The 15,986-nt window shown below is 45.1% G+C and overlaps 1 protein-coding gene across 3 annotated transcripts in view; it reads right to left on the reverse strand.

Annotated features, from left to right (window-relative positions):
• Nucleotides 1-2,049: 2,049 nt before the first annotated feature.
• Nucleotides 2,050-15,986, reverse strand: part of OPCML (opioid binding protein/cell adhesion molecule like) — a 1,024,720-nt gene continuing 1,010,783 nt past the window's right edge. For all 3 annotated transcript variants that reach the window (XM_061166659.1, XM_061166650.1, XM_061166641.1), the window contains one exon: nucleotides 2,050-7,374. In XM_061166659.1, coding sequence (XP_061022642.1) covers nucleotides 7,274-7,374 — 101 coding nt within the window. In that variant the 3' untranslated portion in view covers nucleotides 2,050-7,273. The remainder of the gene's footprint in view (nucleotides 7,375-15,986) is intronic.

Here is a 15,986-nt window from a genome sequence, read left to right on the forward strand (position 1 = left end):
CCCTGGTGCCCAAAAGTTTGGAGACTGCTGTCCTAAAGCTTTTATTTATTTGTTTATGCTTCTAATAGGGTGCATTGTGGGAGAAGATAATAACAATGCATCCTATTGTTTAGCTGCTATGTTTAAGAAGCAGATAAAGCATCCTGCTCAGAAGGAAAGATAACAGAAAAGATTGCCATTACCTGGAAGTGGGTTGGTAAATAGGTATATCTGCCAAAGGCTAGCTGGAGGATGCTTACTGGCCAGATTGACAGGTGAAGAATGGCTGGAGGGTTTAAATAAATAGATGGGGGACAGTCATATTAGGGAGGTGCATGACTGAATAGAGGGAATAAGGGTTAGATAAATGGAGAAGTAATGTGTGAATGAATAGGTGAGTGGTTAGCTGATGGAGAAATAAATTGGTACGTCAGTGATTGATGGCGCTGAGTGGCCGGATGAAGTGAAAGACCGATAAATGTCTGTGCCAGCAGGCGAGCAGATGGATGGGTAAATGTTGTGGGATGAGCAGGAGGGGGTCAGGCATGGGTGGAAAGAGGGTGATTAAAAGGAAGAAGTAAAAGGAGAGGGTGAGTGGGAGCAGTCAAGGCATTAAGACGTCAGAACTGGAAATCTGTTTCCTCGACAAGTCAGGATTTTACAATGAGTCTGAGAAAATTGGAAACTCTCCATCACTTGGTGCCCACCATGTCCTTGGTGGTTTAATTTACAAAGAACATGATCTAGTCCATCAAGTTATCTGTGTTCCATCCCCTGTGGGGAACAGAGTCTTGAAAGCCAGGGATTAGCCCTTGTCTGTCCAGAAAGCCATGAGAAAGAAGCCTCATCATTCCAGCATCCAGACTTGACCAGGCTTGACAGAGAGTCTATAAAATCAAAAGAAGAATCTTCTGCCACTTCCCGTGGCATGACCACATCCTTATCGGCCACTGGCCTGAGCTTTAGTGGGGGTCAGTCTTGAGGAATCCAATGGTTGAAAGAGACACACAAAATTTTGCAGGCAACTTTGATAGAACACACTGCGGCCGGTTGCGGGGGGTGGGGGTGGGGGGCGGCGGGTAAATTTACTGATGGTGCAGCTGGGAAATAAAGACGTGTAAGGCAAAACATCAAGTCCAAGATCACACGTTTGGTCAACAGCAGAGCTTGGAAGTGTTCGTTGATACAGAAATGGCAGGTGGGAAGCTAAGTTGCAAGAAAGAGGTTAATACCCATTCCTTTGGAAGAGCAGATGGATATGTGAGAAGATGGTTGGAGATTTACTGAAAGAGAAAGATGTTTTAGGAAAGACAGTTGGAAGAATGAACTTGCTCTCCAGGTCTCTTCCTCATCTGTTACCTTGTGGATGCTACAGTAAACCAACAGTACTTCCAACGTACTTTGAAGAATAAGTGTGTTTTGAAGGAAATCCAAAACAGAGTACATATATACGTATATGTATAGCTGATTCTCTTCGTTGTACAAAGAAGCTAATACAACATTGTAAAGCAACTATACTCCAATAAAAATTAATTAAAAAAAAAGAGTAAGTGCATATCACAGTCACCATATTTCCTCATACTTACTCTTGTCAAAGTGGTGCTTGGTCCAATGGGCTCAAGCTGCAGGAACTGTTACGGAGTGCTCAAACTGAGTGATATCTGGTCATTCATTTTCTGAAACCTCTCTTCTGATTTCATTGTAGCCTAAGCCAATAAATTAGACTTTGAGGCTGCAGCTGCATTTTACATTATTTGCATTTTGTATGATTTGTAAATGGCATAGATATAAGATATGCAATTGTAACATGAAATTGCTTATTATAGTATTCTGTGTGCATGTGGGTGTATACATGCATGAAAGAGAGGGACAGAGAGAGAGAGAGAGATGGTACCCAGTTTTCTGATCGCATCTCCTTCCCAAAGCCTCACACACACACACACACACACACACACACACGGGAGAAGCATACCCTGCTTAGCTTTCCCCATTCCTGGATACTCAATGCGGTGTCCTAATAAACAGCCCCCCAAAAGTTACAAATTACTTTGAACTTTATTGATACACTGCACAATCACAACCATCTCAGTGTTCATCCTGAATTAGAAAAGGTTACAACTACAATGTAACATGCACAAAATTCAGGTAGTATTTTCACCCTTAATACAATTATTGACAGAAATCAAGTCTTCATTGATTTTTGAAGGAAAAAATTAAGAAAGAAAATAGAAGGGGAGGAAAAAAACCTCTAGAAGGTTGACAAAGTTATACTCTTGTATCATGTGATAAAATTTTAAAGCATTTAAACACAGATCTGTTTTCAGGATAATTGTGAGAACGGGCACACCCATTGTCTGACACAGCTAGGACGGCACCATTGATAAGTCATAAGTTTTTTTTAATCTAGAGGACTCTGAACTTGACAGATACATTTTCATACACCCACACGTTCCTCACAATTGCACTTTACATGTCACAAAAGGTTCTGAATGATTAAAAATGCTCCCTTTAACTAACACAAAGGCAGCTAGGATTACTTATCATTGCTATGATTGATATCATTTTAAATTGGCCAATAGCGTAGAATGTGGCCCCCCCAAAAAGAGCAGAGGGTTCATCATCTTTCTTTCCGCACTCAGCATCATGGACAACAAAAACAATCCTGTGCTTTAAAAGGACACTGTGAAAAGAAACAAAATGGAATGTCTTTTAAAACACGGGAAATTAGGCTTCACTGGCTACTTGCAGGCTGAAGACAATTGTGTCTAATTGAGTCCACTCCACAGCCCTGTGGACCGCCGGTGTTCTGCACCTGAAGGCTAAATTGCTTGGTTCAGCTCTATCTTCTTGCCGCATCTTTTAATTGCATATCTATCTCTTCCTTCTTTCATTTACTTCTCTTCTCTCAAGAAATGAGGGAAATGAGACCAGCATTTTTATTTGTTGGCTGTTAGTGATCATTAGGAGTTCTCATCACATGGTATCTTTCTGAGAACGTTGCCTTCCTAGCTACACACCTGTGAAGTTTTCCTGAAATTGCTCCAACTTACTGGTCTTAAAATAAAAAGACAGGGAAGCTTGGGCAAGTAGGAGGTGAGGCAATTGGGTGTAAGTTTCTAGGAATAGGGCTCATGCAAAATGAACGTGAATGATCCTCATTTTTGGACAAAAACAAACCAAAAAATGAATATTGCCAATGGGAAACATTCTACACCACTTCCCCTACTTCCTCTAATTCCACAGAGATTATAACATTTTTTAAAATTGTTTGGGGTTTTTTGGTGGGGGGAAGGAGGGCTGGTTCCAGGTATCGCAAAGCCAGATTTTCTCTGGTGAGGACTCAGGGTCAAATTGGGAAAGGTGACATGGCCCCATCCCTCACCCCACTCCTCCGTCCTAATGATGACATCCATACTCAACCAGGGAGGAGAAACCCTCCCTTGGAACTGGAGGTGAACAGCAATCTCCAGCCACTCCTGAGGCTATGCAGTTGATGAGCTTGCCTGGAGATGGACTGCCCACCTCAAGGTTCTCTACTCTTTTCCTGAGCATTTTCCCAGGAGAACTGGAGCTCGATGACCCCTCCATGTGGAGAGCAAGTTGCTGGATTAGTTCAGGAACAGATCCTTGAACTCAAACTTGCTCTGAACTTTCCCCAAGTCCCACAGTATACCTCCCACCCAGGGTTTGAGAACGAACAGTCCAACCTATGAAATACATTGTCTCCCTTGAGGCATGGGTTTCAGAGGAAAGAGCTCCGGTCCTCTTTCTGATACAAAACCTCACCTTTCCTTCTGTTCAGTTGAACACAACTAAGCATAATTTCTCTGCATAAAACAGAAGCATGTTTCAACCACCACTTGCCTGGATGGCCTCTTTCCCGCAGATAAAACAAACAAACAAAAAAAACTAAACGTATTTGCTTCAACTTGCAGAAGACTGTATCAGGCACTTGACATGAAACTACTGAAAAAACAGCTTGGCCAGGACCTCAACACTAGCACTTGCACTGGCTTCACTTTGGTGGAAATACATATTTTGGGGAGAGGCAGGGTTTCAGAGTACCTATTATACATTGCCGAGTTCCTCTCACCTGATTTCTTGATAAGCCTTACTGGGTTTCCATCTCACGTGCAGAACCCGTGAAAAGCCGCAGGTTCTCAGAGACTCAAGAGTTAATTTTTTCCTCCTCTACCCCAAGCCCCACCCCGCCATTGGCACCTTGAAAAAAAATCTCTCTCCAGCAGGCCTGATCCATCTGCCCTCCATATGTAAAGAGACTTGGACGTTGTCTTTAGGCATTTGCTACTCCATATGCTCCAAGGTGTTGGGTAACAGCTCCCATCCTGTGGAGCCATCCCCACCAAAGGAACCCAGACAACACAGAATCTGGACTGTGTCTGCTGGGCAGAAGGGTTTTCTGTTCCACTGCCCCGTTTCCTTGGGTCTTGCTTATTTCATTGTCTTTATCCCAGACAGGTGAGGAGTGACGCTAGGACCCTTTCCCTCTGAAACAGGGCTGGAGTCTGTAACTCCCAGACATGCTTCCTGATATCTGCTGTAAGAGGCAGCACAGAGTTCTCTAGTGGATCTGAACCCAGGCTCTTTGTGTCTGGAAGGTTCAGGGATTCTCCTGGCTGAAGAAGGATGGATGCCTTCCTTTTGATCAAGTCTCAGAGGAAAGAACATGCCCAGCTCGTCCATTTCAAGCACCCTGTTCTCCAAGACCATCTGGTCCCCACAGCGTCCAAACTTCTACTCCTAAGGAGCAAGCGTGTTATCAGCAGAACACTGGATGTGACACGTTACACGCTCATTCAGTGTCTGACACCACCCTGGCCGCGGTGACAGGTCTGAAACACTGATGTCCGACCTTTAATTCTGACTCCATGCCTGCTCACGATCGTCCCTGGAACTTGGAATCCACACACTGCTTTTGGCACATCATTTATGTTCTGCAAATCTGGCTCCTGGCAGCTCCCTGGGAAATGCAGATGTCTGTTTACAGCTGGCAAGTATAATATTAATTTCACTCACACCAGCTCTAACTCTACGGAAGTGCCGAGCTTTTCATATGCCAAGTCAACCCACGCACGCACGTGCACACGTGAGTGTGTTTCTTCACCGTACATCACGTTCATGTGTCATAACAGAGAGAAACAAAGAGGCCACATTTCAGAGGAAGAAGACCAATGAAGCATGGCGGGAAGAGAACTCTGGAGCTAATATTTCTCACGCTTTAGATCATGGTGCTAAAGAGCATTCCGTTGGGCCAGGGTCTTTGATCCAGTCATTGCTGGCTCTCCTCTTTCTCAGCAGGTCACCCCCTGCAGCGCAGGTCAAGGGCACAGCCCTGCAGGCTTCTGATGCCATTCTTCTGCATCCCAGTCACTCTCGCTGGCTGAGTCCTTCTTGTCCCGGGAGATAAAGCAGAAGGATAGGGTCAGCTCTTCTTTGTGTTCTGGAAAGATCTGAACATGGAGAGCTGAGGGCATTATACCCCAAAGTTCCTGGAGGAGCAGCCTGTATCCAAGGAAGATGCACGTTACTCTCCCCGTCTGTTTGCCGTGTTGTGTTAATCAAGAGCTTGGAAATTAAGTCAGTTTGCTCAAGTGCCCTCAGCTCAGAAGAGCTTCCAGAAACAAATACCAGAGTTGTCAACACACCCGCCGTGTAATTGGCTTCCATCGGCTCTTAACTGGATAGTTTTCAAACACATGAAACCAAAACTGGAGCAGAAAGGGGACGACAACAGAAGTCACCCCACTCAGATGGACAGCTGTCTTCATGTTGAAGAGACAGAAGTGTGTTTTTCTCTCTCTTTCTGCTAAGGACAGTCTCATAGATTCCTGACATGCACTTTCTTGAAAGGCTGAGAGAAGCATGAAGATTGGCACCTTGGTCCTTCAAGTGAGAAAGATAAAACACGATGCTCATCAAGGTTTTGCCAAGGCCGATCTGCTTCCCAAGAAGCTGTTTCTGGAAACACGATCTCTTCTGGGAAGAGTGACTGACTGATCTTTCACTCGCTACTTCGGTCCATCTGTTACCAGCACCTACTTGGGGTAGATGGACGGGCACATTCCAGACAGCCCGTGACATACTGCTTTTCTATGTTGTCAGCCCATGAGATCATTGGCTTTCACATGAGAAGCTGATGGTTAATTCTGAAGATGCCAATGTCTGCAGAAGGTAGAGGAGACATGAATCCAGTGGAACAGACACACTATGACTAGAGATGAATACAGTGATGGATTGATAGTGAGTAGTGGGGAATGAAATAGAAAGATGTGTTGGATAATTACACTGATAGATTGATATATAAAGGAAGTGGATTGCCAGAGAGGAAAATGGGTGGGGAGATAATTGGATGGAGTGATCAATCAGATGGTTGAGTAGATGGGAAACGGTGTATTACTTTGATAGTGTGCTTGATAAAACCTAAATAATCAGCCACCTCTGGATCATTTTTTAAGAACTGGATAGTATTTTTCAGAGAGAAATACTCTCCTCAAGATTCTTCCCCCCATTTTCGGTTACATGACCTCTCAATGTTCAGGTTTGGGTTGTATGCCTACCCCCAAACTTCGAATCCTTATAGCTGGTAGAGAAAGCAAATAGGGCAGAATGGCTAGAAAAGATGGCAATGTTTCATATATATATATAGAGAGAGAGACAGACAGAGACAGAGACAGAGAGACAGAGAGAGAGAGAGAGAGGAAGAGAAAGAGAACTTCCCAGAAAGAAAGGATGTGAACCCTCATGTAATTAGATCATAATAAACATGGAGAGAGGGATCTGTACATCATAGTCAGGAAAATGGTCCACAGCTTTAAAGACACAAGTAATAGGACACTTGGATATAATTCTTGCTGCGCACTACATTATAAGTCAAGTTGTGTCTTCAGGGTGCTTATCACGAGGCACGTTTTTTTGCCCAAATGGAACTTACGGTTTGGTGTGGAGGGTGGTTGGTTGGTGGTGATGATGCCAGAGGGAGCAGAGGGAGGGGAGGGGAAGGGTGGAGAACGGGTTCTATTTTTGGACACACCACCTATGAGTGATTATCCTACATGTGGTAGAACCCTGCCCACCCCTCCCCCAAACTCCACTCGTTCAAACTAGAAAGAAAAATCAAATCAACAAAGAAAAGAATCCAAAAAAAAAAAAAAACCCAAAAACTGAGAAAAGGAACAGAAACAAAAAGAAGCCCAAACTGTTTGGCCCTCCGCAGTGCAGGTAAAGTCTGTGATATGGAGAAGCAGGCGTTGCTCAGAAGACCTATGCTTTCTTATCAAAACTTGATGAAGAAGTGGGCAAAGAGGGTCCCTGATAGCCAGAGGCAAGCGAGCGCTCTAGAGGCCGAGTTTACACCATCAATGACGGCTCCAGGCCCTGTGTAGGGGAAAGAGAGACAGGCTCGTTAGCATTAGCACACACCCAGAGGGCAGCTTCCTCAGCCCCTCCAAGCACTGCACAGACATGCTTCTCTCTGAACAGCCTCCACCTGACCCCTGACCCTTCCACGTCCCCAGAAATGGAGAGACTCAAAGGGACTCCTCACTGGGACACCTGGACCCTGCAGCCTGCTCTCAGAGACCGGGGTTAAAACACCCACAGAGGCAGAGGGAAAGCAGGGGTAGACTTGCGGGCTGACAGGACAGAGCAGGACCTTGGAGGTGGTGTGCAGGACAGACAGGGGTGGGAGGGGAAGCCGAGGAATGGGGAGAGGAGAGTCAGGATGGAGGGGAGAGGCGGGAGGAGGCGGGAAGGGGAGGGAGGCTTTCATGAGACCCAGGAGTCGGTGTTGCCGTGGCCGACTCTTCGTCTGGCATGACTGGGATGTTGTGGAGCACTGGGGAAGATGAATAACTACACCGCATCATTTTAGACACTATGGTGGGGTTTAAGCCAGCAGTCGAGCCCGCATGACCAGAGGGGACCGAGAGGACCCCGCCTACTCAGACCTAGCGGCCACTGTCCTCTGCCTGGCGGGCTTTCCCTCGAGCATCCTTCTTTCCTCTTCCCTCTCTCTCTGGCGCTTTGACATAGCCCTCCTGAATCCCTCACATTCCACACGAGATGAGAGCATGATTATCTACATCCTCCTCCAGAAGACAGACTGTGCACGGGGGTTGTCCTCGCCCGTCCTGAGGACCCAGGACGGAAGGATAAGTGTCCAGCCCTGCCCCCACACCCGTCCATCACCTTTGCTGGGCAGCATAAGAATCTAGGGTCATCAGCAAGAGCTGTGACCAGCGAACAGAGAGGATTCCAGGGTAAGCGAAGCTACGTCTTAGTCAAAGGAGTATAAGTCCTCAAAAGGCAACCCTATAGGGTCAGCAACAAAGGGCAGGAGCAGGGAAGACAGGCAGGGCATCACGGCCACCTTTAGTGGTAATGTGGCTCCTTGGCAAAGAACTGCACTCCTGACGAAAGGGCCGGTGGAGCCAGGTTTCCTCTGACAGCACCCAGGCCCCGCAGCTTCCTGGTCAGTATCATGGCTTGGATCCAGGCCTCGTTGATGCTGACCTTTAGCCAGGGGACATATGGGTCTCTCGCTTCAGCAACCAGCATCCATCTGTTCCCACCCCAGGGTTCTCAGCAGGATGCCTTCTATTTCTCCAGTGCATAACACGATTCTCTTATCTACTAAGAATTCATATTTACTTGAGAACTTGAGAGTCCTGCTCATAGTGTTCTGTACTTTGGTTATAGAGTATTCACAGAAAAGGGCAGAGTCCAGGCCTTAGCCCATTGCTGTGGTCCCCATAACGGCTTCATGAACATTTATAGAAAGTGGCCTGACTCTGGGGTCCCCATTAGCCAAGGCATATATCCTAAGGAATCGTACCAGCCTAGAGAATGCACTAAGTTGGAAAAGGCCCAGTTTGAAGCCCAAGGTAATTCTCTATATTGTCTTCTGCAAAAGATGAGCGATTGAGATTTTCAAGAGAGTTTAAAAGGAAATGGATGATGCAGAACCATATGATTCTTTAAAGAATATTTAAAATATAAAGTCTATATATGATGTGTATTAACTAGTTTTATATATATGTGTGTGCGTGTGTTTCGCTAATTTATTACACTGATGTCAACTTAAGAAACTGTTGAGTGGGCTCCATGCTAGATAGACAGGGGTCTTTACTATAGGAATCACTTTATTCCAAGTTCTACCAGCAGGCTTAGCATTTTGGGGGAATGTCACATTACCAGCGTAAGGTTGGATGTAGATAAAATAAACAGGAGAGATGTATTGATGATGCCAGTGCATTAAACTGTGGGTAAATGAGAAGGAGTCATCACGATAGCAGGTGGCAATGGCAGTAAGGTGTTCATGCTGATCAGGCAGGCAGGGTGCAGCCACTGTTCACGCCACCTGAGTTCTCCAAGGAGCAGGACCCCAGCAGGCATCGCGCCTGCTCAGCCAGCTTGGGGGTATGGCCATAAGGCATATTAATAATATATGGTGCTCTCTGTGTGCCAAGTTGTGACTCTAAATGCAGAACCTCTATTAACCCGTTTTATCTTCAGGAAACCCTATGGTATGCCCACGTTATGGATGGGGAACTGATGAGCTGTAAAGTTAAGTGCCCTGCCTATGGCCACATAAGATAATACACCCAGAGCTGGACTGGAACTGAGTCACTCTGTCTACAAGGCTGGTGCCCTTGATGACCACAACTCCACCTCTTCTCTGTGGAAAATGGTCTTTTGTGCATGTTTTTCAGAGACTGCAGCATCACGCCACAATGGCCTCTGAATTGACTCAGTTTCTCCAGAAACTGGGAGGCGTGCGTGTGTGCTAAGTCACTTCAGCTGTGTCCCACTCTTTGAAACTCTATGAGCTGTAGACTGCCAGGCTCTGCCTGTCCATGGGATTCTCCAGGCAAGAATACTGGGGTGGGTTGCCATGCCTTCCTCCAGAAGTAATCATGAGACCACACCAATTCACTAAACAGCTGCAACCCACCACTTCTTCTGTATTAAAGCATAGAGAAATATTTGCATAACCAGGTGAGTGGTTTTAGCATACAGATAACCTGTGAGAGAGATTCCTCACTGAGGGACAGCCCCTCTGTGGCCATGGTCCTTCCACCAGCAGAATGAAAGGAGACTGGGATGGGTGACCTCTGAGCTCTTCTCCCTTAGCGTCTGGAGTTACAGAATGGCTAGACACTCTGTATCTGGTTTTAGAAGGGACGGCTGTGGCAGGGGCCGGACAGCCAGAAGGTCTTTTCCAGTAGGTATGAGACCATTACCATGCAGCTTTCTGCATGCCAGCATGCCATCTTCTGAGAGAGTAAGAGGGCATCAAATACTCCTAGACTCTAACTTTCCCTATTTTGGCCTCATTCTCTATGCTGCTGCAAGAAGTTTTATTCTTTAGTGGGTGTGATAAGCCCTACTCTAAGCATCAGACAACATGGCAATTTACTGTTGAAGTGTCTATGGTCCATCAGTGTATGAGAAAGGGCCAAGCTGCTCTGGCCAAGGAGTTCACCAAATCCACTAGGACAGAGATTAAACTAGCCCTGCTTTCTTGCTATGGATCCTGGACACATTTGAGATTTGGCAGTTGGGACAAATGCCAGTGCAGTGAGCAGCCACAGGAAATCTTCTGGGCTTTGTTCAAAGCCGAGAGAGAGGAGCTCAGGTGCATGCACCAACTGCAGGCTGGCGGAATGTAAGATGGAGGCCTTTAGCAGCGAATGGATTCATTAGTGCAGCTTCACAGTAACCCTGATTCTATTGGAAATGAGGGGGTGGGGAGAATTTGGGTTGGGTATCTCCCATAGGTTTTCTTTTTCAAAATTGGAGGATAATTACTTTATCATACTGTGTTGGTTTCTGCTGTACAAAAACGTGAATGAGACATGAGTAAGCATCTATCCCCTACCTCCTGAGCCTCCGTTTACCCACTGTCCCACCCATCTAGGTCATCACAGAGCACTGGGCGGGGCTCCCTCTGCTCTTCAGCAACTTCCTATTAGCTATCTATTTTACATACGATACTGTGTGTGTGTTTCAATGCTACCCTCCATTTGGCCCACCCTCTCTTTCTCCTGCAGGTTTTCTGTATCTGAAGGTCACTGACCTGATGGTAAACGCTTCTCTGTGCTTTAATACAGAAGCAGTGGTGGATAGGTGCTGTTCAGCAAATTGGCGTGTCCTCCTTGATTACTTCTACACCTCTGCCCCACCTTGGCCTCACTGCTTTGTCCCCGCAGCCCTAAACCTTTTGGGGTCAAAGTCACTGGTCCCTAGAAAAGTGCAACTAATGGTTGGGACTTGGCTTCGGACCGACTTGAGTTTAAATCCTGACTCTGTGGCTTGCTAGCTCTGTGATCTCAAAATACTTTCAGTTTCTCCTTGAAAACAGGGCTCATAACGCAGTTTTCAGATAAAGAAATGGAGGGGTCAGGGTGGCATCTGGTAGAAAGTAGACACTAGATCATGGGAAGGACTGCTCTCATGGGTCCACACCCCCTACCTTCCATTGCCTAGCTGTGGCTGTGCATGCTAAGTTGTTTTAATCGTGTCTGACTATGTGACCCCATGAACTGTAGCCCACCAGGGTTACACTCCAGGCATGAATACTGGAGTGGGTTGCCATTTCCTCCTCCAGGGGATCTTTCCAACCCAGGCATTGAACCTGTGTCTCCTGAAGCTCCTGCATCGCAGGCCAGTTCTTTATCACTTAGCCACCGGGGAAGCCCTTAGTTGAGGCTAATGTTAGCTTATTTGGGAGATCTTTTCCAAATACATTGATGCTGAGCTGGGTTTTGGGAGGTGAGAGTGAAGTGGCGAGATGGGTGACAGAGGTCACTGGCTGGGAGGACCTAGGAGGTGTGGAGTGCTGAGCAGGGCGATGAGAGAGGGCCGAAGACAAGTTCTGCGGCAAGTCCGGGGAGAAGCAGACCCCACGCTGGCCTCAGCAGCCACGCCGTCCGCCCAAGAACCGTGTGCTGTTCCTGTCATGTGCCAGCTACCATCCCAAAGAGAAGGAGAGGCACAGCCTCTGCCTGCACACAGCGAGCCCCCTCTAGTTTTTGGCTGTTGTTGATGTGTGGTTTGTGTGTGTGTGTGTGTGTGTGTGTGTGTGTGTGTGTGTGATGTGGGATCTCAGTTCCCTGACCAGAGATTGAACTCGTGCCCCCTGCAGTGGAACTGCCAGGGAAGACTCCCTATTCTCCATTCGGATCTAGAAGTCCTCTGTCTTCACCTAAACCAATAAACAAACACAAACATGTTTTAATCCTTCACAGAATCTGAGAAGAACGCCCTTTGAAACAAAACAGCCCAACCTCCCTTTCATCTCAGGAACGCCTTGCCTTTTGGAAAGTCTAAGAGGACTAAATTTAGGAGTCAGGGAGAACTGAAATTGAATTCTTGCTCTGCTATTTACTAGCAGGATAAGTTTTGTTTTTTAACTTAAAAAATTTTTTTTGGAATGTAATGACTTTGCAATGCTGTGTTAATTTCTGCTGTACAATGAAACAAATCAGCTATAAGTAAACGTACTTCCCCTCCCTCCTGGACCTTCCACCCACACCCCCTTCCCCCACTTTAGGTCACCACAGGGCACCAAGCTGAGCTCCCACGTGCAAGTTCTCTAGCAGGAAGTAGCAATGATGACTTGGACGAGATGGTTAGCATCTCTGAAGCAGTGATTTTCATGTATGAACTCTGTGGGGAGATGCTTTTGTCTGTGCAAGGATGCTCTGAGGATGAGTTCAGATGGCATATAAAATCACTGAGACTAAGTAAAGGATGAATAACTACTGGATTAATCAGAACTCGGAGCATCTTTGGTAGGGCTCATGCTTTAAATAAAAACACTCTGTGTACATTGGATTCTCAAAGATAGTTGCCAAGCAAACGTGACTCTGGCTTAGCAAGCGACTGGTCTCTCCTCACAAGACCAAAGGTGGCTTCAACCACAGGTTAAGGCTTCTCGGGGAAGGCCAGTTACCCTCAGGAGGTATAATTAGAAGCCCATCTCTTTATCTGGGAAATCCCCACATTCGAGAACTCTTTATTTACCCTTAATAATGACTCAGTCCAACAGAATGACTCTTAAGTCTGAATAAACATCAGACTTAATTACATATTTTTTTCAGGGATAAACTAAAAGTGAGAACATGTTACTATGCCCTTTCCCCTCATTTCACCCTCCTTATCGCTAAAAATGTATTGCTTCCTTCATTCCTGTTGTTGAGTACCTTTGAAAATAAAAGCCCACACAAAGACACAAAGCCACAAAATCAACCATGAATGACATACATGACAACTAAATACCTTGGGGACATATGCAGACCAAAATGAGCTAATCCTGGGCATACAGAAGAGAGAAAGAGACAGAAATGATCAAGAGATAAATTCCAGAAATGATAAACATCAGAAAGGTCAATCATTCTGTCTGTGTTGTCAGCACTGGAGGTAAGGTTTTTATGGCCATGTGTGAGGCCCAGAAGTGGTAAGACGAGTAAATAAAGAAAGCGGCAAACAAACAGATGAATAAAATTAAGTCCACTTGGAGAGGCTACCTACTTTGTTGAATTAAATATACTATACTGTATAGATTTTTAAAAAGCAAATTTGGTCGAGGACTTAGCATAGAATTAACCTGCAAACCCAGTTTGCTGGAAAACAAGAGTGGCTGACTTCAAGGGCAGGCTGATCACACTCTGGAGAAACAGGGGTTAGAAATCAAAGCGCCCAAACTCAGCACAAAGCTCCCAGCAAACTACATAAGCTTATGGATGAGATCATGCCCTGCAGAAGATTTTGAAGCTTAAAAATTGAAGGGTCCAGATACATGGGTTTTTTTTAAGTATCTTTGATATTAATTTCTCATTTTGATATTAATTTTTCATTTAGATGCTTTCTTCTCTGCAATCATCCTCTTTGTTTTTTCAGCCTTCTAACTTTATTGAGGCTTTCAATGGCTAAGTCAAAGATCTCTCTTGGTAAACGCCACATTTCTCTTGAAAATACGTGGGTTATTTTAAAATGTCTTTTGATATTGATTTCTAGCATAATTGCACAGCGATAAGAGAACAGACTCTGTATGATTTCGATACCTTTAGACCATGAAATTTTTGCCCCTTGTTTTATGTCCCTGGATATGTTCCAGTGTCTCCTAGTTTATAGTCTATGGGAACTTGAATAGAATTTATATCCTACTGTTATGTGAAAATTATATAAATCTTAATTATGTTGAAGTGTTTCACAGTGCTTTTCAGGTCTACTATATCCTTCTAGTTCCCTGTGTATTCATTAATGAATTCTCAAGAGTTTGATATTGAAACTCCAACTAAAAACCTTATTTACTTAAAAAACTGTAGTATATAGTGGAACTATGTATACTTTGTTCTGTATTCTCCAGGTCTCCTGTAAATGTGTTATCATACTTTCATAATTTAAAAATAAAAAGAAAAACTGGAGGGTCCATTACAAGCGAGAAAGGTATTGAAATAACCCCCTTTTTCTTCCTGCAATTGCAATGGAAACCAGGAGAAGTTCTTCAGCAGGAAATTCGATAGCAAGCTGCAGCTGTAATACTGTTAAAATAGCAGGTGGTAGTATGGTCATCACATTAAGGGGAAAAAAAGAAGAAAAAAAAAAAACACGGGCAAGTTGAACTTGGTAATAGCACAGTGAGATCAAGGAAGCATCTGAAATCTAAGAAGATACACTTTTGTTCTGAAATTTAGATGAGTTTTATGAGTGTGAACTATGTGACCTTCCTAATGAGGAGCCAAAAAGATAATGATGTTCTTGGTGATTAAAAGAGGAGCGAGGAAATCTAATTAGACAATGAGTGTGTTACTCTTGTTGGGGAAACGTAAACCTCTTTTCAGAAGGGCTGGCTGATGAAGGCGCATAACTTGCTATCAAAGGATGCTGTTCCTCCATTGTCTGTAATTACAGCAGAAACAGGGCCTGGTGTTGTTCTGCAAGGAAGATGAACCAGGCTTCACAGCTCTGGGAAGGCATGGGGATAAAGAGGCCAAGACAGCAGCCGCTCCCACAAAGCCCACGGCCTAGGAAGTTCAGAGCAGAAGTTAATTCAGACCCATCAGCTCATCACAGCCCTGAAAGAGGCGAGGCTCTGGTCTATGCCGAACCAGAAGCTCCAGCGTATGCTGATATCAGCATAGCCAGGCACTCTGTGTTAAAGCCTAAATGCTCAGGCTAACGGCCAGATGTCAGTGATTCAGAGGGGAGCAGGGTGCGAGGGAGTGACAAGGAGCCTCATCAGGAATGAAATGTGAAATGTCTGCATATTTTTCCCCTAATATGTTGACATTTTGCAGGTTGGGGAAAATACAAATGCTGCTGCTGCTGCCACCGGCCAGAAGCATTAACATTTCTCTCTGACTCATTCCCTCCCACTTGGATTTAAATAGTGGATTTGGAAAATAAAAATCATACATGTTATCAGCAGGAAATGGACAAGCATGTGCAGCTTCGGATGTCTCTGCAAGAAGAAACCACTTGATGAGCACCTTCTTCAACAGTTGGTCAGGATGTCTTCCTTACATTGCTTTACATTCCCTTACATTGTCTCCCTTACAAGGAAGACCCGGTTGGAGGGGACCCTTATTTTCAAATTAGAACTGGGACATATTGGGGGGGCTGGAATGCAAGGGGTAGTGTGAGAACAATATGTCGATTTGGCTTCTTTGGTGGGTGGTGGGGGGAAACTACAAGACCATTAGAATATTTGTCCTCCCTTTGGATAGTGAAGACTTTCACCCTTTATGGAGGCTGTTATGGACTCACTGTTGACTGGAAGATATATTTATTAATCCACTCAGGATTAATAAATTACTGGACAATAACTATTACAAGGTTCAGGGCTATATCCTTCAGTGTAGCAACAAATAGAAGCCTAAAGGTAAACTATCAGGAAAATCTAAACGATGGGTGAATGATTCTTCAGTGGGACTCAGAAATGCTTGGTAGATGGGGTACCATTAAGGAGACCCTTCAAAGGT

Source organism: Dama dama, chromosome 2 (genome assembly GCF_033118175.1).
Source record: "Dama dama isolate Ldn47 chromosome 2, ASM3311817v1, whole genome shotgun sequence".
In the NCBI taxonomy this organism is placed as follows: Eukaryota; Metazoa; Chordata; class Mammalia; order Artiodactyla; family Cervidae; genus Dama; species Dama dama.